The sequence below is a fragment of the Bos taurus genome, chromosome 28, assembly GCF_002263795.3.
Source record: "Bos taurus isolate L1 Dominette 01449 registration number 42190680 breed Hereford chromosome 28, ARS-UCD2.0, whole genome shotgun sequence".
NCBI lineage: Eukaryota > Metazoa > Chordata > Mammalia > Artiodactyla > Bovidae > Bos > Bos taurus.
The window spans coordinates 32,789,586-32,812,952 of record NC_037355.1 but is presented as its reverse complement, the minus strand read 5'-3'; the positions used below and the strand labels follow the sequence as shown (position 1 = coordinate 32,812,952).

At 40.5% G+C, this 23,367-nt stretch overlaps 1 protein-coding gene across 15 annotated transcripts in view; it reads left to right on the top strand.

Annotated features, from left to right (window-relative positions):
* The window catches only part of KCNMA1 (potassium calcium-activated channel subfamily M alpha 1), a 777,298-nt gene that overhangs the window by 574,509 nt on the left and 179,422 nt on the right, over positions 1-23,367 (top strand). For all 15 annotated transcript variants that reach the window (XR_009493216.1, XM_024986560.2, XM_024986559.2 and 12 more), the window contains 1 exon segment: positions 16,565-16,674. Coding sequence is in view for 14 of the 15 variants with exons in the window: in XM_024986560.2 (XP_024842328.1) it covers positions 16,565-16,674 (110 nt within the window). In the remaining variant the exon portion in view is untranslated.

Sequence of the window (23,367 nt, the reverse complement as noted above, 5' to 3'; positions counted from 1 at the left end):
CACCTGTAAAATGACGCTGAGATCATTTTAGGCATCCATCTGCCATCTTGAAAAACAGCATGCAATAAAACCTTTCAACTGGGTATAATTTTTGTAGTTTTTATCATTAGCTGTCACACACATCCCATGGTAGCAAGAATCATGCAGGCCCACTGATTAGAGTTTCAGGTACAAAGAAATATGGGGGTCCTGCCTCAACACTGTGCTTTGTGTACGCTAGGGGTTTGGAAGTAGACCAGGAAGTGAATGGAATTAACTGATGTTATATAAGTGAGAGATATCACTTCCTCCCTTTTCCTTTTCCTGTTGGCAGGTAGAGTATCTCTGTCTACCAGGAAGTAGCAGACAGCTCTATGCCCATTGACCTTGGTGTGCAGAAGCTCTTTGCTATGATCAGTCTGCCAAGAAAAGTCTGTTTTTCTTGGAGAAGTCCATATTTATGGCATTTCTTTTACAGACAGTGGATTTAATCAGTTTCTTTTTTCCCCCCTAGACTGTGACAATGAGGCTTCCCAAGTGGTGTTAGTGGCAAAGAACCCGCATGCCAATGCAGGAAATGTAAGGGACACGGGTTCAATCCCTGGGTCAGGAAGATCCTCTGGAAAAGGACATGGCAACCCACTCCAGTTTTCTTGCCTGGAGAAATCCCATGGATAGAGGAGCCTGGTGGGCTACAGTCTAAAGGGTTGCAAAGAGTCAGACACAACTGAAGTGGCATAGCATAGCATTGACTGTGACAAAATAAATATCATTTCATAAGGACTTTCTATTGGTTTCTTGTTGGTGATGAGAAGTCTTTTTATTTTGATGGTTGGGTATATTTTTCTTCTCCTTAAATTTAGTGAGGAAAGTACCAGAGAAAGAGGAATATTTGGTGCCTCTTTCAGAATTTGGATAAAGTATTAGACTTGATCATCCACAAATCTTGGGTGGTGTCTCCCTGTCCAAGTAGATCCATGGAACATGCTATTATTCAAATGTGCCCCCACATCCTCACCCTTCCTGCTCTCCCTCACTCACGGAATGTGAATGAAATTGTGAAGCTGTGTGGTGGGCAGAGGCCTAGGTTAGAGGGAGTGGTTGTAAGGCTCTGATTTAGAACATGATTTGTTGTAAGACCTTGCACTACTTGATTAAGCTTTCTGGGCTTCATACTACCCACTGTAAGAAGTGGAAGAGCTTAGCAGACTGTTTAAAAATTACCAATATATGATGGCACTCACCCTTTTTATCCTTCTTAAGGTGGTATGGTTTAGGTTTGCAATGAGACCTCATACTGGATTAGGATTGGGCTACTGATGGGAGAACACAGAGGGGTGAACTTTATCTAAAACTAACCCCTAGGGTGGTGTCAAGGCAGCCTACCCTAGATTATTTATGATTTGCCTGAATACATTTTCTAGGAGTGCAGCATTATTCATTAGCCTAAGTGACACTGGGTCCTTTAAATCCCTCAATTCTCTGCCAAAACCCCACCCCTACCCCAAAGCTAGAAGCTTTTATCTACATATACAGGTGAAACCTGTGTGTGCCTGGCTTTTCCCAGGTGTCTCAGTGAATGGAGATTTGCTGACTGGTCTTTCCCATATGTAATGAGATTCCAACTAGCAAGAGCAGCCCTGCCCAGGACAGAGCCCTGCAGCGGCAGTTTCTGGAAGAACAGCTGTATGCTGGGCTGTGTCACCTATGGAGAAATCTGAGAGTGCAGCAACTTCCTGGGTCCTGCCTGGAGTATTGATATATACTATAGACAGCATATTAAAAAGCAGAGACATTACTTTGCCAACAAAGGTCCGTCTAGTCAAAGCTATGATTTTTCCAGTAGTCATGTATGGATGTGAGAGTTGGACTATAAAGAAAGCTGAACACTGAAGAATTGATGCTTTTGAACTGTGGTGTTGGAGAAGACTCTTGAGAGTCCCTTGGACTGCAAGGAGATCCAACCAGTCCATCATAACGAAATCAGTCCTGAATGTTCATTGGAAGGACTGATGTTGAAGATGAAGCTCCAATACTTTGGCCACCTGATGCAAAGAGCTGACTCATTTGAAAAGACCCTGATGCTGGGAAAGATTGAAGGCAGGCGGAGAAGGGGATGACAGAGGATGAGATGATTGGATGGCATCACGGACTCAATGGACATGAGTTTGAATAAACTGTGGGAGTTGATGATGGACTGGGAGGCCTGGCGGGCTGCAGTCCATGGGGTCACAAAGAGTCGGACATGACTGAGAAATTGAACTGAACTGATGGACTTGAACTTGCTCATGGGACCAATGAGCATAGGGACAGAGAGACCTGTCCCTGACCAAAAAGGATCGTCACAAGTCGTCTTTTTCTTCTCATCTTATACCAACTGGAGGACATCATCCTGGAAATTTTCTGGGAATACTGAACCATAACAAGAGTAGAATCTAGTGAGTCTCTACTTGGAGGGATGTGGGCAGAAGTCAAGCCCAGAAACCAGAAGTAGCTAATCCAGTCAACGTATCAGGGTCTTTTTGTCTCAGGGGTCCTTTCAGGAGACCAGACTGGGTCTTTCTATATCAGATTACATATGACCTTTCTGATCACATATGACCTTCCTCCCATTTGGGGAGACATCAGTTCTTCCAAATGCCTAATGTCTCCCTTATCATCCTATCTGTTCAGAGTGAACTTGGGAAGGGAAGGAGGCAGGAGGACCTCCAGGGAACACTGCTATCTTTAGGGGATATACTCAAGCTACTTAGTTTTTCTCCTCAATCCAGAGGATCATTGGATCATTAGTGATGTCCCAGGTTTTTCTACCAGCAGCTAAGCCATGAATCGGTGGCCCTGCATCTAACTAGCTATGTACCTTTGTGTGAGTGATAGAGATGTCCTCATAATCACCATCACCGGCATCGTCGCCATCATCATCAGTAGCATCAGCATTGTCACGATCACCAACATCATTACCGTCGCAAACATTCATTATTTATAATGCTAGAACATTTACAGAACATCTACAGAGTACATGCCCAATAAGTGCCATCTTTTAATATGATTAAACCACCAGAGTACCTATCATATCACAGAGAACCACTCAGCAAACATTAGCTATTTGTCAGGTACTATGCAGGTCAGGAAGCAACAGTTAGAACTGGACATGGAACAACAGACTGGTTCCAAATAGGAAAAGGAGTACATCAAGGTTGTATATTGTCACCCTGCTTATTTAACTTATATGCAGACTACATCATGAGAAACGCTGGACTGGAAGACATACAAGCTGGAATCAAGATTGCCGGGAAAAATATCAATGACCTCAGATATGCAGATGACACCACCCTTATGGCAGAAAGTGAAGAAGAACTAAAAGGCCTCTTGATGAATGTGAAAGTGGAGAGTGAAAAGTTGGCTTAAAGCTCAACATTCAGAAAACGAAGATCATGGCATCCGGTCCCATCACTTCATGGGAAATAGATGGGGAAACAGTGGAAACAGTGTCAGACTTTATTTTGGGGGGCTCCAAAATCATTGCAGATGGTGACTGCAGCCATGAAATTAAAAGACACTTACTCTTGGAAGGAAAGTTATGACCAACCTAGATAGCATATACAAGCGCAGAGACGTTACTTTGCCAACAAAGGTCCATCTAGTCAAGGCTATGGTTTTTCCTGTGGTCATGTATGGATGTGAGAGTTGGACTGTGAAGAAGGCTGAGCGCCAAAGAATTGATGCTTTTGAACTGTGGTGTTGGAGAAGACTCTTGAGAGTCCCTTGGACTGCAAGGAGATCCAACCAGTCCATTTTGAAGGAGATCAGCCCTGGGATTTCTTTGGAAGGAATGATGCTGAAGCTGAAACTCCAGTACTTTGGCCACCTCATGCGAAGAGCTGACTCATTGGAAAAGACTCTGATGCTGGGAGAGATTGGGGGCAGGAGGAGAAGGGGATGACAGAGGATGAGATGGCTGGATGGCATCACTGACTCGATGGATGTGAGTCTGAGTGAACTCTGGGAGTTGGTGAGGGACAGGGACGCCTGGTGTGCTGTGATTCATGGGGTCACAAAGAGTCGGACATGACTGAGAGACTGAACTGGAACTGGACGTTAGTGCTTTACAGGGATCACTTCATTCCATCTATCTTCCTAAGAAGTAGGTACTGTTGTTGTTCTTATTTTTCAGGTGAGGGGATTGAGGCTTGGAGAGGTTATACAGTTTGGCCTGGGGCATTCAGGGAGATGGGATTTGAACTCAGAGGCTGCATGTACTTTGTTACTTCCTGCCTTGCTACTGCACTCGGGATCAGGGCTCCTCTTAAAAAGAAACTGCTAAGCCCAGCTAACCACCTAAGCAATTTTATAAGCTGTCCACTTTCAATCTCTGAACCAAATGTCTTTTTGATGAGGCCCAAAATTCACTCTAGGAAGCCACAGAGGGGAATTTCTGAAGTCATTTTAACTTCCTGTGAAAATATTCTCTAGCTGGCAAGAGATTTTCTAGATAACAATGAATACACAGTAAAGCGGGTGCCTCTGCCCTGGATACCTGGCTCACAAATAACCCATTTGGCTCCCCAATCATCCTGATACCTAAAACTAGCAGAATTTATGCTCGTGGCTTGAATGGCTCTGTTCAGCCAGAAAGCCAAAGTTTATGGCTGAAACCCTTTGCTCTGAAATGAAATCTAGTCTCTTTGGCCCGACTTTATTAGGCTGTATTGTACAGCGATAGGAGACATAAGTATCCAGAATCTGCTGTCACTAAAACAGGACTGAGTTGGCAAGCATTTTTATCCTCACACTCAACACTTTGTCCTACAGTGGAAAAGTTAAATAAAAATTAGGGATACAAATTAGAGCCATTTTCTGAAAGTTTCATTTTAATTGAATTAAATATAGCCATGTCATTGTTCCCTCTTTACACAGCCCACATTGAAATGGAGACTAAGCTATTGTTGGGGTCCCTGAATCAATGGAGAGAGACTAAGTAGATAAATCTGGATGCCTGAAATATTTTTTAGACTAATGACCACAGCAACCAAAACACTGGGATACCCATCTTGTGTTTAATTATCCACAAGCTTTCACTGTAACTGGCTCCAGTATTTAGTGATACTTGTAGAAAGCATCCTTTTTCATCTTTTACTCAAATCCGCTAAGCCATGATTGAGTCCCTGGTCCTCAAAGCCATGATGGAGAATACTTGTTCCCTGTTCTTCACTCTCTTTGGGAGTACCTCTGCTACTCTAAGTGTGATCCATCTTTGGGAAGTATTGATGTTATCTGTGAGCTTGTTATACATGCAGAATCTTAGACCTTATTCTAGGACTACAGACAACACATTTTCATCAGAGTCTGGGAAGCACTGGACTCGCAGCTTTAAATGTTTCCACTGGTAAGAAATTATCGTGTATTAACGTCAGTGAATTTAGTGAGATTCTCCCCAAACTGTCTAAAATATTGAAGATTTTCTAAAAGCATAGGTAATTCTCCAGTGATTTGTCTCATCAGAAGAAACCTTATGATTCCTGTGCTGATTCAAGTGCTTCTCTAACTCCTTCCTTTTCTCCCAGTTCTTAATTAATTAATTAGTTAATTAATAGCCAACAGTTGTTTTTGGCCTCAGTTTTAGGAGCAATGGAATTGCCAAGTACAGCCTTTGCTGGACTCTATTTCCTGCTGAATTGTTGTTTGATCCTACATTGAAATTCAGAGAGTAAAATAAGAAGACTGAGGGCTGGGTCACATGGGAAAGAGAGCATAGTCATGGACAGAGCAAAGGGGGCTCCTTTTTGCAGGCAGGGTGGTGGGACTGTAGCTAGTAAGAACGAGAACTTCTATTAGATTGCTGGCAAATACACCAGTTCCTGAGAGTCCCTCCTTTCATATTCAAGTCTCTAAGGTATTGGATCTAAAATTTAGAAAATCATAAACCACTTACTAAGTAGCCCAAGATGTTCTGTGTTGACAAAATTTCCCCAAAAAATGTATTGCTCAGCAAGTTCTGGGAAGTTTAAAAATCACCTAATTATACACATTCCCTATGAGATACCAAAAATGTAGAATTTTTCAGCATTCAGAAGCACAAATTGATTTCTTTTATGGTTACACCTAATGTTGTGAAGTTATCAGTACTGAGTTGTGATTGGATGCCTAGAAAAATTAGACTTCTTTGTCTCTCTTTCTCCAGTTTTGTCTTGCTCAGTTCAATTAGACAAATATTAATTAAGCACTTCTTTTAAGCACCTGATAGGGTAGTATGCTGCTTGTTCTAGAGGATACAAAGTTGAATGCATTAGCGAGGAGCTTGTGTTTCAAATTCCACTTTATTATAGGTCTTGTCAGTCATTAGAAGTTTCAGATGCTGTGATGGTAGCTAACTATAGCTAATGTGTACTGAGTGCTTCCTGCAAGCCAGGGAGTGTTCTAAGCGTTCTTTATCCATCAACTTACTCAGCCCTCCCAAGCTCCCCAGAGGTGGGCATGATTGTGTTCCGAATAAGGCAGGACAGAGCACATCAAATTGGGGAACCCAGGGAAGACCACACAGATGAGGTGGCATATGATGGGAATTTCACAGTAAGAGTTGGGTTCTGACAGTAGAATCAGGGAAGCAAAATGGTGGGGAGATGAGGGAGAGAGAATGTTAAGAAGAGCATCCTGGTCTCCACTAGTTCCTCCTTGAAATAAGGGATTCCATAACTAAGTATCACGTTTCCTGCTATGGAGATTTAAAACTCATAGTAACATGTGAAGTACTCTGCATTGCACTAAGAAAAGTCCAAGTTTGGCTTTGTGAAATCCACTGCTTCCCAAATGTATTTCATCATCCATTGAACAAATATTGAGCTACTGCTGTGATCCATTCACTGTTCCAGGCATTGCAGACTTAGATGAATTTTTCTGCCTTTAAAAAAACCTACATTTTAATGGGGACTAACAGGACTCCTTGTTCACTCTCTTGTGTTCAAGGCGACACTTGTTAACAAGTTCTGTTGAGTTTACTTTGGGAAATCTTGGTTGGGAATAATCCTGCTTTACTGGAATTTGGGGAAAATTGTGAGAAGTAAGGTTTGTAAGATAGAGTGGGACCAGTGTAACTGCAAATGCAGTCTGTGGATGGGTGCTGTGAACTGTTTGCCTCTAGAAAGAGTCAAGTACAGGAAATGAGAGGAAGTGCTTAGGAACTTCTAAGTTCCTAAATCTTTGACAAATTCATTTTATATTAGTTGAATCTAATGATAAAAGTTTTGGACTTGTACTTTGCATCTCTTGTCTATTCTTTTTTTTAAGGAATTCATTTCTGTTAGATTTTTGCAGAAGTTTGAGTCTGCCAAACAGTGAATATTAGAAATACAAACAAAACCCAGTCTCTTACCCCAAATGGGTTGAGAGGCTGTTCTGGAAAACCCTGCCTGCCAGGGGCTGCATTACTCCCCTGAGGATTGCTCGGCAGGTGTCTGCTTGAGACCACTCACTTGCTGCTTGCACTACCCAGATGAGAATTATTTTTAGTAGTATTTTAAGAGCCTTCTTGTTTGAAGTACAAATGAGAATGTTCTTAACTAATATCAAGATTGCAAAACCAAGTTCTATTTGGACAGATAGTGAATAGGCCCATCTTTAAAAAGGTCTGACATCACTTAAGCATAAATACCTTTCTGCATTGAAGAGGAAAAGAAGGAAAGGGTAGACAAACCTATATATTGAAAAAATTACCAGTTTCCTGCCACATAGGTGATACTTTCTGAAATTATAAGTAGTAATTCTTTTTAAAAGTTCTCATATCTCTCTTTCTGCTAACCCATCCTTTAACTGCAGTTCCTCTGGCATTCTTTGTTCTGTGTTTTCAGAAATAATCTGAACTGGAGTAACATGGGAGGTGGGGTGGAGGTGGGAAATGCCCTGTATTCTGTGGTCTGTTAACCTCTCTCTGCACACTTCATGTGGACTGATTTTTTTTTTTTTCATAACGCCTCTCACTTGATAGTCTGCAGCCCACTAGTCTGGGAATAAGAGATTTGGCTCAAGTCCATCCCAAAATTTATCTTTGGAGTTGTTTATTTATTCGTTCAGTGCTGAAGCAACCAATTATCTGGCATTCCATCAAATCCCAAATAATGTATTTTAATTGACATTATCCCAAAGCCTTTGGACAATCTGAGATCCTTTGGTCCTATCCTCTCATTCTGGAAAATGCAATCTGAAATAGGCCATAATGGTGGAATGCCAAATCATTATGGGGTCCCTGAAATCCAGTGCCGTTCTCGGAAGGGCAGCCGGCCTGAGTCCACATCCAAGAAGTACAGCGTTGATATGCAATTTGGCGCAGAGGAGAGAGAGATTCTGAAAAGGTGCAAATCACCATTGGTTTCCCATCTCTTCTGCTTTTCTGTCATCTCAACTGTATCACACGTTTCTTCCACCCCTAGAAAGCTCTGCAGGGAGGCATTCTTTGTTCTGGCACCCAGGAGGACCTGAGCTGCTGCTGCTGCTGCTGCTAAGTTGTTTCAGTCGTGTCCAACTCTGTGCGACCCCATAGACAGCAGCCCACCAGGCTCCCCTGTCCCTGGGATTCTCTAGGCAAGAACACTGGAGTGGGTTGCCATTGCCTTCTCCGAGTGACCAGCCTAGAGCCCACCAATGCTGATCCCATTTTTTTTTTAAATTGTAATTAAAAGCTTGACACATTCTGTGGGGGTTCCCTCTTTTTTGTGGGAATAAATATGTTTTGTGGGATTAAAGATACATTGGCCAGTTCCTATCTCAGTGCTGTGTTTTAGACTGTCACATTACAAAGGACAGAGATAAAGTATAATTTATATGCACAAATATTCAGATGCAATTAATTAATTCTAATTAAAGACTTATGATTGAAAGCTGTACATCCTTTAAAGGAAGAATATTGAGAATTTGGATAGGTTTTTTAAAAATCGTAAATGTAAAAAATGCCTGCTATTACAATAGCTTTCTTCTCTCAATTTTAGGTGACACTGGTGTGTTTGTTATGACTCACCTCTTCTTATTGCAGCTATTAACATAATGGTCATTGTTTTTTATAATTTCCTCTTAGTTCGTTATTTTTGATGTGCACAACGTAACATATATTTAGATTAAAACAATGTACTTGTTTTCAATTAAATAAGGATTGAGGTATGATAGTCTTTGGAATCATTTACATGACTCTGGAGGTAGGGACAGACTTTTGCAAAATTATTTAGCTGTAATCAACATGGTTATTCAGACTCTTCACTGGAAACAGAAATCACAGTGATCATAATATACCCCAGCTGGGAAGGTTGATTTTTCACATTCACTGGGTTGTTAGCATTAGAGAAACACAGTTTCACTCTAATCAGAGAAAGCATAAAATATAAAAGGTGTCATTACTGACCCACCATTAGTAACACATGCAGAATCTGGGATCAAGAAGGTGTTACTTCCCCCAGAGCCAAGGCTGATGTTTCCAGTTGGATGGTACCTTTGATGATGGAGCCATCAGCCCACGGATTGGTATACAACCATTTACTTAAGGGATTGAACTAGGCTGGTTGAAAAATTAGATAATGAAGGGCAGATAAATAAGACCATGAGAAGTGTGGATGAGCGAGCCCCACGGCTTGGTTCTGTTTTCTCTCTGAAGATCTGTGAGTATTTGATGAATAAGGACCCAGAGCACATCACCTGCTCATCTTTGCTAGGTGCTCTTCTAAAGCAGCAGGAGTTTGATGTGACAGCCAAAGGAGAAATTGCTGCCTCAGGAAATGCTTCGCCTTTGACTGATTGCTGAATGGCTGGCAAAATAATTTTGGCACCTTTACCTAAGTCATTTTGCTCCCATTCCTCCATTTCTCTGCTGGAAAGTATGTATTCACATTACAGTTAAAAATATGTTGACAACACAAATGTGGAGAACAGCATGTACTATTTCAGGAAAGAAGTTGTAGGCTGGGATGGTTCCATTTTATAGAATAGAAATGATGTCGTCGTGCTCTGAGAGGAGGAACTCTCCTTTCAGCTCAACTTAAAATCAATAATACTTCTCACTGACTTCTTACAAAGTCAGGGGCTCCAGGGTTTAAGATATTGAGTGCTTCTGTTCTGGTATTTTCCTCTTAGTTAATATTTAGCAAAGCTTTTATATTTAGCAAACCCTCTAAGTCCACCAAAATCCTAGTACCATTGCTTCCTTATACATTTGCCTCTTCAGTCTCTAGCAAGAGATAATTTGGGGAGTGGTTAATAGCATGAACTCTGAATCCTGTTTATACGACTCATTGGCTTTGTGACCTTTAGTGGGTTACTTCTCTGTGCCTCTGTTTTATCCTCTGTTAAAGGGACTCATAATGACAATAACTCACTGTACTCTCTCTAGATCTCTTTGTTCACTGTCATTGAACAGTGCCAAGTTTTTAAACTCAATGTATTTCACACTAATTTTTCCTTTTCTAATAATGTATCTTATTACTGCTGACAAAAGTAAAAGGAATGTGCACTTTTGCTCTGGCTCTTTTCAAAATAAGTGAAAGGTGCCATGCTTGAGACTTACAAAAGTAAACTTTGATAAGACGGGGTAATTGAAGCCCTTGCCTCGGGATGAAGATTGCTGTCCTGTTGTCTCAGTTGGTGACATGTTACAGTGTCCCTGCCTCTCCTGATGTGACTGGCCTGTTCCTGTCGTTGTTCTGTCACAACTTGTCATTCTTGCCCTTAAGGATTAAAAGGTGTAAGTGTTTATTATAATTACTGATTCTTCTTATGTTATAGTATCATCTTGTAAATTAATTGTGGTCAAATACATACCACATAAAATTTACCATTTTACCATTTAAGTCATTTTCAGTGGGGTTTTCTATTTTCTGGGAACATTTATTAGAACCTGAAAAACTTGTTATCAATAAGGAGACTGTGTTAAAGATACAGAAATCTGAAAGGGTTATGACAATGACATTAAACTCCTCAGCTTTTAGAGTGTCCATTCAATGCTACTCCATCTTACACTGTAGATACCATCTGAGAATCTGCATATGTCAGTCAGTTCAGTCTCTCAGTCATGTCCAGCTCTTTGCGACCCCATGGACTGCAGCACGCCAGGCTTCCCTGTCCATCACCAACTCCCAGAGCTTACTCAAACTCATGTCCATAGGGTTGGTGATGCCATCCAACCGTCTCATCCTCTGTTGCCCCTTCTGGAGTGGGTTGCCATGCCCCCAAGGGAATGTTCCTGACCCAGGGATTGAACACAAGTCCTCCTGCGTTTCCTGCACTGCAGGCAGATTCTAGGTATATGTTGTGCTTTTTCTAGCAAGTAGAAAAGTATGCCAGTTTAAATAAAATTCAATCAGTAACTGGAACGACTCTTAAGACACAGAATATGCTCAATAAATATTTGCTGAAAGGATGAATCAATGAAAAAATGTATGCTAAGTTCAAAAAACAGTAATAGTGATACTCTACAAAGAATTTGTTTCTACTTAAATTTAAGAAGTTTAATGATGAACCTACAATAAAATTTGGTCTCAAGCGTAGTTCCATTAGGCCATAGAAGCATGAAAATAGTGATCATAACCAAAAGAGCCAAATTAAAACCATATTAATTTAGGAATGGTGTCAATAATAATAATTAAGATAAAGTTTCATGTTTTCATTATTTTTAAAAATCAAGTAGAATATTTAAATTAGCAGCATAAGCAGTATATTATAAAAGGAATGTCCCTGCTGAAAGAATCAGCTGAATTCTACTTCAAGAAAACTATTTTCCCATGAAACTCAACTATAAGGATTTATAACTGGTAATCCATCAGGTAGTATCCTATTTACCAATAAAAATTATAATAATATAGTGTCCCAAATATTATATATTTCAAACTATTTACTAATGCAGACTAAGCTTTCTTCAGATTAGTTAGCATTGATGACCGTTGCTTATGAAGTCAAGAATATGTTTTTTTTTTTTTTTTTTGTATTCATGTTTCATCAGTATATGTTCTGGTGTTTTATGTTTATTTTTCAATTTCCCAACTTTATCAAGATAAAACTGACAAGTAAAATTTGTATAAATTTAAGATTTGCAACTTGTTTCAGTGTACATGTATATTAGGAAATGAGTATACCACAATCAAGCTAATAAACACATTCACCAACTCATATAGTTACCTTTTTTTGTGGTAAGAACATTTAACATGCAAGGTTTACTTTTTAAACAAATACTGGCTATATAATACAATTAACTATAGTCACCATGCAATATAGAATATCTTCAGAAATAATTCATCCTGTGTGACTAAAAATTTGTACTCATTGACCAATATCACTGCAGTTCCCCCACCTACCAGCCTCCTGGTTACCACTATTCTACTCTGAGATTCTATAAGTTGGATATTGTGGCTTCCACGTTTGAGATCTCATGAAGTATTTGACTCTATGTTCCTGCTTATCATCTGTACCTGTCTTGAATCATCTGATATTTCTATTTTTGACTTTTTTTTAGAAACCCCTAGAGTCTTCCCTGTAGCTCAAAAGGTTAAGAATCTGCCTGCAATGCAGGAGACCCGGGTTTGATCCCTAGGTCAGGAAGATCCTCTGGAGAAGGGAATTGCAGTCCACTCCAGTATTCTTGCTTGGAGAATCTCATGGACAGAGGAGCCTGGCAGGCTACAGTACATGGGATCGCAAGGAGTCAGACACAACTGAGTGACTAACACTGCTACTACCATGCTGTTTTCCATAAGGGTTATATAAATTTACATTACCACAAACTGTACAAGGGTCCCCCTTTCTCCACATCTTCATGAAGACTTGTTATTTTTTCTGTTTTTGATAATAGCTATTCTAACAGGTGTGAGGTGAAATCTCATTGTGGTTTTGATTTCCACTTCTCTGAATATTAGTGATATTGAGGATTTCTTTATGTACCTGTTGGAAATTTTCATTGGAAAAAATGTCTATTCAGTTCCTTAGCCTATTTTTATTTATTTATTTTTTTTTGAGTTTTAGTCAATCCATTTTTTATTTTTTTTAATAAGAAAAAAAACTTTATTTGAAGTGTTCACAAGAATTTTAACATAGTAAACCTCAACTCAAACATTGACACACAAACAATAAAAAATATTAAAGAGTATCATCATACATCATTTTGGCAAAACAAGATGGTCCAAGTTCTTGTCACAAAACATTGCATAGTGACATTTTTCCTGTCAAATGACTAACTGGATGAAAATACCACATTTCTTTTGTGTCCTTAAGAATATGTAGATCATTTATCGATTATTGAGTTTTGAGAAGATTCATCTACAATATATTCCTCTGAAAGCTCATAACCTGACCAATTTTGCCATCATTAACAGAGTCTAAGAGTGCTGCTACCTGCCTCTTTCCATTTATCCTCTGATTCATCTAATAACTTGGAAACAACTAGTACAGCCACTATGGAGAACAGTGTGGAGATTCCTTAAAAAACTGGAAATAGAACTGCCTTATGATCCAGCAATCCCACTGCTGGGCATACACACTGAGGAAACCAGAAGGGAAAGAGACACGTGTACCCCAATGTTCATCGCAGCACTGTTTATAATAGCCAGGACATGGAAGCAACCTAGATGTCCATCAGCAGATGAATAGATAAGAAAGCTGTGGTACATATACACAATGGAGTATTACTCAGCCATTAAAAAGAATACATTTGAATCAGTTCTAATGAGGTGGATGAAACTGGAGCCTATTATACAGAGTGAAGTAAGCCAGAAGGAAAAACACCAATACAGTATACTAACGCATATATATGGAATTTAGAAAGATGGTAACGATAACCCTGTATACGAGACAGCAAAAGAGACACTGATGTATAGAACAGGCTTATGGAGTCTGTGGGAGAGGGAGAGGGTGGGAAGATTTGGGAGAATGGCATTGAAACATGTGAAATGTCATGTATGAAACGAGATGCCAGTCCAGGTTTAATGCACGATGCTGGATGCTTGGGGCTGGTGCACTGGGACGACCCAGAGGGATGGTATGGGGAGGGAGGAGGGAGGAGGGTTCAGGATGGGGAACACATGAGAAATAAAGGAATAAAAAATTTAAAAAAAAAAAGTAAAAAGAATTAAGTTACACAAAACATGGAAAATGATGAAATCCCCTAAAAGATGATGCACTGTCTTTAAAAAATATATTATCCTGCAGTTTTCCTATCATAGTGCCCAAAGTACTGCTTTCATTTTCAAGAAGGAATAAAATAAGACTTGAAGGGACTATCTTTATGGTTTGCTTCAAGATTTCATACAAGTTGAGAATTTAGAATTTTTCATTTTCCATTCATAGTGGCAAATAAAAGGAAATTGATAGAGGAAGATGTTTCCAAGTTATTAGAAGAATATGTTTTTGAAAAAATAAATTGAAGTCTTGTGAATGGAAGAGATTAAAAAGTTCATGCTTAGCTAAACACATCGCAGTTAATTTTAAGTAAATCATAAAATTTAGCAATAGAAAAGGTTGAGTCCTTTCTTTGTTTTCTTTTTTTAAAAGACCCCACTTTGGGGAAGACTAATGTGTAGATGAATAACCATACCCAGCAATACTGCATAGAACATGTCTAATGTGTGGGAGTAGGTCAGAAGCAGCTCAGACTAATGGGGTTAACCCACACGATTTAATCACCCAGCCCTAGCACAAAGCAGACAGATAGCAGAGAAGCAGGGAGCAGTCAATTTATTTCTATATTATTCCTAGCTTTTGTAGTTCAGAGTGTCACCAAGTAGATAGTAGGTGTGCATTTCCTACTGTTGCCAAGTCTCTCATATCTCCCCCAGTTAACTGATTATTGACCCGTAAGCAAGATACATTTCATTCATTACCAGTGCAGGCCATTATTAAGAGTCACGTCCCTGATTGACGGGGAAGCTCTCTTTCTTCCTCCCCCTAATCTAACCTCCAGTGGGAGTGAACTGAGGAGGTGGCAGCTTACAGATACCCAAGAACCACACAGACTGCTTGTTTTCCTGGCTTGGGAATCCAGGACATCCCCAAACTCCCAGAGGGGCTCAGTGTTCTTGTTGCTATTCACTTTATATAGTTTGAAATGGTTGACTCCATGGTAAATCCCTTCCAGAAATGCCTAGCATGAAGAGGGCTGTTGGGAAAACCAGTTGAACTTGATTAATTATGGAAAAAAGACATTTAATGAAGTTGGGATGGAGACCTTTCTGAAACTACATTTAACTTTTAGTGATATTCAAGTTAGGGTTGGAAAATTTTACTTTTTCCAAAGTAAAAATAGATACATTGTTTTGTTTTATACATAATGCTCATTGAAAAAGCCTTCAGACTACACAGAAATCTATAGATTTCCATATTTCATAGTCATTCTGTGTCTCAAAGATAACAACTGTTACTATTTTGGTATAGAGCTTTCTGTATTTTTCTATGGCTTTACAAACATTTAGTTAATTATAGGATATTTAAAAAATAGAATCAGACTATATATGCTATTTAGTAATGTGTCTTTTAATGTAATTTTCTCTATGCAGAAATTTTCATCATAATTTTTAATTGCTTTCCTGTATCCAGTGGTATAAACCTACCATTTGTGGTTTCTAATTTTTCACAAATAGAAGTATATTTTTGTACATACGCATGTGTGTACTTATATACTTTTTTTTTGCTATGAATACTTAAATTGGAATTGTGTAAAAAGAGTATTGTGTTCCAAAATCACTGCAGACAGTGACTGCAGCCATGAAATTAAAAGACGCTTGCTCCTTGGAAGGAAAGCTATGACAAACCTAGACAGTGTATTAAAACGTAGAGATATCACTTTGCCAACAAAGGTCCATATAGTCAAAACTACGGTTTTTCCAGTAGTCACATATGGATATGAGAGTTGGACCATAAAGAAGGCTGAGTGCCAAAGAACTGTTGCTTTTGAATTGTGGTGCTGGAGAAGATTCTTGAGAGTCCCTTGGACTGCAAGGAGATCCAACTGGTCAGTCCTAAAGGAAGTCAACCCTGAATATTCACTGAAAGGACTAATGCTGAAGCTTTAGTACTTTGGCCACCTAATGTGAAGAGCTGACTCACTGGAAAAGACCCTGATGCTGGGAAAGATTGAGGGCAGGAGGAGAAGGGGGCAACAGAGGATAAAATGGTTGGATGGCATTGCCTACTCAATGGACCTGAGTTTGAGCAAACTCCAGGAGAAAGTGAAAGACAGGAAAGCTTGGTGTGCTGCAGTTCATGCGGTCGCAAGAGTTGGACGTGACTTAGTGACTAAACAACAACAAAAAAGAGTATGCACTTTTGTAAATTTTGGTAACAATTAAAAATTGCTCTCAAAAAATTGTATCAATTGTGGTGAGTGCCCATGCCTCCACATTCTTAGAAATCATACCGGAAGATGTGGTGCTTTAGAGTGGATAGCTAGTCTGTGCGTTTAGGGTCATGGAAAGCATCACGTGACCACGTGGCTGTGTTCCTGGTTGTTGAAGTGAGTCACCGTTGCCCAACCAGTGCATTCGTTTGTTTGCCAGATGGGATAACCTGCTTTCCTTTGTACAGTCTACTGTCCTACCTTAAACCCTTCTCCTATGTTCTTCTCCCTTAGATTGAGGAAGACACGTGGCAGAAATACTACTTGGAAGGAGTCTCAAATGAAATGTACACAGAATATCTCTCCAGTGCCTTCGTGGGTCTGTCCTTCCCTACTGTTTGTGAGTAAGTGACCGTTAACCATATGCTCTTTGGCTTTCACGAACATTCAATGTGTCCCTTGCAGGAAAAACATCTCACCAGTAGCCAGCACAGTGCAGCCATTGACAATTACCAATGTCCTGTGCTCAGCCTTCTGCGACGAAGGGGAAAGTTGGTTTCTGCTTTGGGGGTTTCTGCTGACTTTTCTTAGGCTTGGATCCTTCATATGCACTAAATTATGAACTGCAGTTTTTCCTGCATGTCTTGAATTATGCCCCTGTGATATAGACACTTGTATGAAGGGTGGCACAAATCCGTGCCTCTGATTTTACCAGGGTAAGACCAAGTCGTGCTAGCCCCTTGATAAAAGAAATTTTAATTTCTTTCAATCAAGTCAGATCATAAAGACATTAGAGAAGCTGCTGTTCAAAGTGCTTTCAGTATTTGCTGAGGGAATGTGGAGCCAAATGTACACAAAGAGGCTTTTAATAGTCCTGAGCAATTTAGCCTAAGATGGACATCTGCCACATTATAACAATAAAAAGCCTTAGTGTCTCCTTCTACTGGCTCAGCAGGATGGATTTGAGCAAGGGGTAGCCCTAGCCTGCATGACCCTTTAAGGTAGAACAGGTGATCATTTAAGGGCTATGATGTCGGGAGCTCCAGGTGTCCCAGACCTCAAGAAGTTTTCACCAGGACAATGGCTCAGATGTTGGACAGAAGTCAAATAGATGCTTTGTCCCCATGGAAACACAGACTGGGATGCTGCAACATGCAGCCCCATCCTTTGACACTGTAGCAAAGACTTTGGTAAACTCAGTCTCACTGATAAAAACTGTGACGAAGCAGGAAAATCTGGGAACTCGTTGGGCTGAGGAAGAAGAGATATTCCTTTGTGCTGTCTGCATGCCTGCAAACCAAAGCCACCTTCTGGAAAGGACGACCTGAGGAGGACAGTCCTGGGGGCTCCTGGGCTCCTCACAGTTTTCTGTTCTCTGAGCAGCAGAGAGGGGCCAGAGCACCCGGTAACTTGCTGTTTACCTGTCAGTGGCTTCCATCAGTGAGCACAGCAGGTACACCCTGCCTGTCCCCGGGCCCAGACCCTGAGCAATCCAGAATCATTTGACTGTTTACTGAGATTTCTCACCCTGTCTCAATGCGGAAGTTTAAATGCTAAATGGACTGGAAAAGCGAATAGGTAATTGATTCCGAAGGAGTTATTTTCTGAAAATGGATGCCCTATTGTAACTCCCATGAGTTCCTTTCTTTTAGAGCCATTTCTCATTCCGCTGTAGAAAGGAGTTAACCATTCAGAGGCACTGGGTCCTGGAGCCCTGAGGCAGTCCCAGGGGATTTTTCTCTACCTTGGAACGTGGACTGCCTAGGATAGAAAGCCCAGGAGGATTCAGGACTTGTATTAGAAACTGGTTCTATAGAAAGGCAGTTGAAGCCGCCTATGTCTAACGTATGGGTGGTCTGAGCACACAGCAGACCTGCCAAGGCCTGGAGTCCCCTGCGGCACTGGGGACATGATGGGGGACTATGTGAAGCCCCCTTCTTTGGCTCTTGAGCCTCCCTGACTTGACTGGTGTCAACCTGAGTGCTCCCTTGGAAGTCCATTCATCTGTGTCCCCCAGCCCCGCCCCCCTCCCCGGCCCTCTGCTTTTCGACTGCTTCTCATTTTTGCTTCTGGGAACTGAGGCAGTTCATTTTAACAGTGTTAACCTGCAGGGTTAGGAGTGCCCTGTCTGGAAGTTCCAGCTGGGGTATCTCTGGGGTCAGTTTGACTCACATATTTGTCTTACACAGTGTTTACTTTCTTAAAACTTGGTCACCAGTGTTTCAAATAAATGGTTTTTCACATAAAAACTAGATTAACAACCTCTTTTGAAAATTTGATAAGCCAACATGGGACCTGCATTTCTACTGAGGCCTAAGTAGCTACAGTTCACCGTAAGGAGGGGTGTAGTGAAGGATCATTCTCTCCCTGATGTCTTATTAAAGTGGCCAAATTCGCATTTACATTGGGGCCTGGCCTCCTCCGTGGGTGAGCTAGCCCACTCTGACATAGGGGGTGTGTGAAACTTCTCTGCCCACTGGAGCCAGCTCAAGAACTGGACACCAGTCTGTAAATATTCCCCTTGATTGATTTTCATGTTGACAACATGTTCTGAGAAGGAGAAAATCCTTCAGACATACCTTGTTGTCAGAGAATTTAGTATTTGTTTGGTACAGCTTCTAGAACACACACACACACACAAATGATGAAAAACTTGAGAGTGAGAATCTGCTCAACTTACTGCTATTATTCCTTTAATACAATGATACAGCAGAGGTAGAAATAATCAATAAAGAAAGGACATTTAATGAGATTTAGGAACATCCCAAAACATTGAAGCTCTCCTCAAGCATTTGATTATCTGGAGGCTTAATTATCTGTGTTTTCTACTTTAAATTAAAGAAAAGCCATAACTCAAAGTTACCAGCAGTTTAATGATAAGACTCTTCAATTCAGGTTAATTAAAGCACAGCTGTAATTAGAGTGTGGGGCTGTATATCACTGGGCTGGCGCATAAGTATTTTCATTACAGTAAGAATTGGCTATTCAATTTCAAGATGACATAAAGGACGCCAAAATATATTTTCAGCTGGTTCGTGTAAAAGAAAAAGAATTGGGGAATATTCCGGGTATAATAAAACACAGATAAAATATACAGATTTTCAGAGCCGTTTCTGTAATTATGCACAGCATTAAAACAATATGCAGCCAATAACGTCTTGCAGGAAAAGAAATAAATTCGCTCTTCCCCTGGGCTGGCAGAGTGCCCCCTTGCAGGGTAGGATCACCACACTGGAAAGCTTGGAGTTTTCTCAGAAGCTGGGAGAGTCATGCAGTGAAAAGATAAAGAGGCAGGATTAATAGGTGAAATTTGAGGTCATTCCCCAAGAGAACAGAATGCGGGAAGAAGAGAGCAAGGGCAGGAGGCCCCCGAGGTTAACTCTTTTAAGCATTTCAAGCAGAGTGATGCTTTCTCCGGCTCAGGTGAGACTTGCATGAGCCATTGGCCTCCATGTGTGCATCACCAGAAGTCACAGCTTTGTTCCAAAAACAATAATTTAGACAAAATACAATATCTTTTCTAAATATAAATATCATTTACTTTTTCTCAATGAATCTTTACCACAATCCTGTGACCTTTCTGTGACTATCACCATCCCTGGTTTATAAAGGAGGACACTGAGACTCAGATGTTGGTGTTCCCTTCCAAAGACACCGAGCAGACAAATTACAGAGCCAGGCCTCCTGTGCTGGGGCCTTATACAATTGAGAACAGCTTGGAGGAGCTGCTAGCTGAAGGCTAGCTAATTAAGACTCTCCTGGGGAGCTTATTAAACAGAGATTTCTGGACTCCATCTCCAGATTTTTATATCTGGGATAAGCCTCCCAAATCTGCATTTGTTTTGCAAGTAAGTCAGGTGATTCTGATCTGGAGTCTGATGACTCAAAATCCCTACAGACCCCATTCCTCCACACAGGCTGGAGTAACCTCTTATTTCCACTTCAGTCCCTTCAGTTGGGAAGATCTCCTGGAGCAGGGAATGGCTACCCACTCCAGTATTCTTGCCTGGGAATCCCATGGATAGAGGAGCCTGGAAGGCTATAGTTCATTGGGACACAAGAGTCAGACACAACTTAGAGACTAAACCACCCCACTCTGGGCTTTTCATTGGGATGCTTTTCTCTGATTTTAGCCAAATCATAGAATTGTAGGTGGGTCACATCTTATAAGCTAAAGTTAAGATTTGTGTCTTTGTGGCAGCTTCCTCACCATCTCTCCTTTTTCATGAAAGGGTATTCTGAATCTCTATGGACATTAGGAGTGAGTCTACCCACTACCATGCCAGGCAACCTGCGACTGCTCTCCCCACTCTCTGCACCTAATCCAAATTAGAATAGGAAAAAGGCATGGGGGTTCTGAGCCCTTTAATGCTCTCTGTCCACTGGGGATCATAAAGCAGTTTCACATAAGCACCAAATGCAGAGAAAGACAATTCAAGATACAACTGGCTAGATACCTCTTGACCTTGAGGGCATCATGGTGGCCGTTCCTAGAATACCCTTAACATGTTCCTTTTAAGGACCAGCAACTCCTGAACATCTCCTCTTAGTTTTTGCATGGTTGGCTTTCCCCTGGGTCTTTGTGGCAATAAGATCAAGGCAGAGGAGTTTTGGGATCTGAAGGAGAGGGTGCCATCCACTGCTCTCTAAACACCAGTAAACAAGCTGCTCCATTTCCCCTCGTATTCCTCATCTTCTTCAGCAAGGGACTATGGAGAGTGCAGATGGCCAGTGCCAGCCAAGCCTACAGGAATCCAGGGGCTAGGGTATGAGGCTATGTTTGCACCAAGGGGTCCTGTTTTTGAGTAGTTTGAATAGTAGGGTGCTGTGTGATATCATGAAGTATGAGCTGTGGAGTTGCAAGGGTCATACCCCCAGATCAACAACTTGCTGAATATGTGATTTGGACAAGATGTTTGATTTCTGCCTATCCTGCTCTTGATAATTACCAACTGCCTGACCTTAGATGGTCAGATGCCTGACCGTCTCTGAAATCAAAATGATAGAACTTTTCTCAGTACCAGCTGATGTCCTTTTCCCCTCTTCTGCTGCCTTCTTGCCACCATCCTTCTATTTTGCCCCACTGAATAGACTGTAAGCACAAAGAAAGAAAGAAATATATCCTGGCATTTCCAAGTTTTGTTTACTCAACTGTTTAGAAAATTCTACCATCAGTCACCAGCCAGTTAATCAGCTAGATATTTAATTATCTTGGGATATTTGTCCCAGTGTGTAGGCATGATGCTGTCTCTAGAAGAACCTACAATAAGATTTGATTAAATATATGCTCATTAAAGGGCATCCCAGGTGGCACTAGTGGGCCTGCCTACCAATGCAGGAGACATAAGAGAAGCAGGTTCGATCCCTGGGTTGGTAATATCCCCTGGAGGAGGGAATGGCAACCCACGCCAGTATTCTTGCCTGGAGAATCCCATGGACAGAGGAGCCTGGGGGGCATAGGTTGCAAAGAGTCCGGCATGACTGAAGAGATTTAGCATGCATGCATGCTCTTTAAAAGATTAATACCATGTGTTTGTTAGCCATCTGTATGTCTTCTTTGGAGAAATGTCTATTTAATTCTTTGGCCCATTTTTTGATTGGGTCATTTATTTTTCTGGGGTTGAGCTGTAGGAGTTGCTTGTATATTTTTGAGATTAGTTGTTTGTCAGTTGCTTCATTTGCTATTATTTTCTCCCATTCTGAAGGCTGTCTTTTCACCTTGCTAATAGTTTCCTTTGATGTGCAGAAGCTTTTAAGGTTAATTAGGTCCCATTTGTTTATTTTTGCTTTTATTTCCAATATTCTGGGAGGTGGGTCATAGAGGATCCTGCTGTGATGTATGTCAGAGAGTGTTTTGCCTATGTTCTCCTCTAGGAGTTTTATAGTTTCTGGTCTTACGTTTAGATCTTTAATCCATTTTGAGTTTATTTTTGTGTATGGTGTTAGAAAGTGGTCTAGTTTCATTCTTTTACACGTGGTTGACCAGATTTCCCAGCACCACTTGTTAAAGAGATTGTCTTTAATCCATTGTATATTCTTGCCTCCTTTGTCAAAGATAAGGTGTCCATATGTGCGTGGATTTATCTCTGGGCTTTCTATTTTATTCCATTGATCTATATATCTGTCTTTGTGCCAGTACCATACTGTCTTGATAACTGTGGCTTTGTAGTAGAGCCTGAAGTCAGGTAGGTTGATTCCTCCAGTTCCATTCTTCTTTCTCAAGATAGCTTTGGCTATTCGAGGTTTTTTGTTTTTCCATACAAATTGTGAAATTATTTGTTCCAGCTCTGTGAAGAATACTGTTGGTAGCTTGATAGGGATTGCGTTGAATCTATAAATTGCTTTGGGTAGTATACTCATTTTCACTATATTGATTCTTCCAATCCATGAACATGGTATATTTCTCCATCTATTAGTGTCCTCTTTGATTTCTTTCACCAGTGTTTTATAGTTTTTTATATATAGGTCTTTAGTTTCTTTAGGTAGATATATTCCTAAGTATTTTATTCTTTCCGTTGCAATGGTGAATGGAATTGTTTCCTTAATTTCTCTCTCTGTTTTCTCATTATTAGTGTATAGGAATGCAAGGGATTTCTGTGTGTTGATTTTATATCCTGCAACTTTACTATAGTCATTGATTATTTCTAGTAATTTTCTGGTGGAATCTTTAGGGTTTTCTATGTAGAGGATCATGTCATCTGCAAATAGTGAGAGTTTTACTTCTTCTTTTCCAATTTGGATTCCTTTTATTTCTTTTTCTGCTCTGATTGCTGTGGCCAAAACTTCCAAAACTATGTTGAATAGTAATGGTGAAAGTGGGCACCCTTGTCTTGTTCCTGACTTTAGAGGAAATGCTTTCAATTTTTCACCATTGAGGATAATGTTTGCTGTGGGTTTGTCATATATAGCTTTTATTATGTTGAGGTATGTTCCTTCTATTCCTGCTTTCTGGAGAGTTTTTATCATAAATGGATGTTGAATTTTGTCAAAGGCTTTCTCTGCATCTATTGAGATAATCATATGGTTTTTATTTTTCAATTTGTTAATGTGGTGTATTACATTGATTGATTTGCGGATATTGAAGAATCCTTGCATCC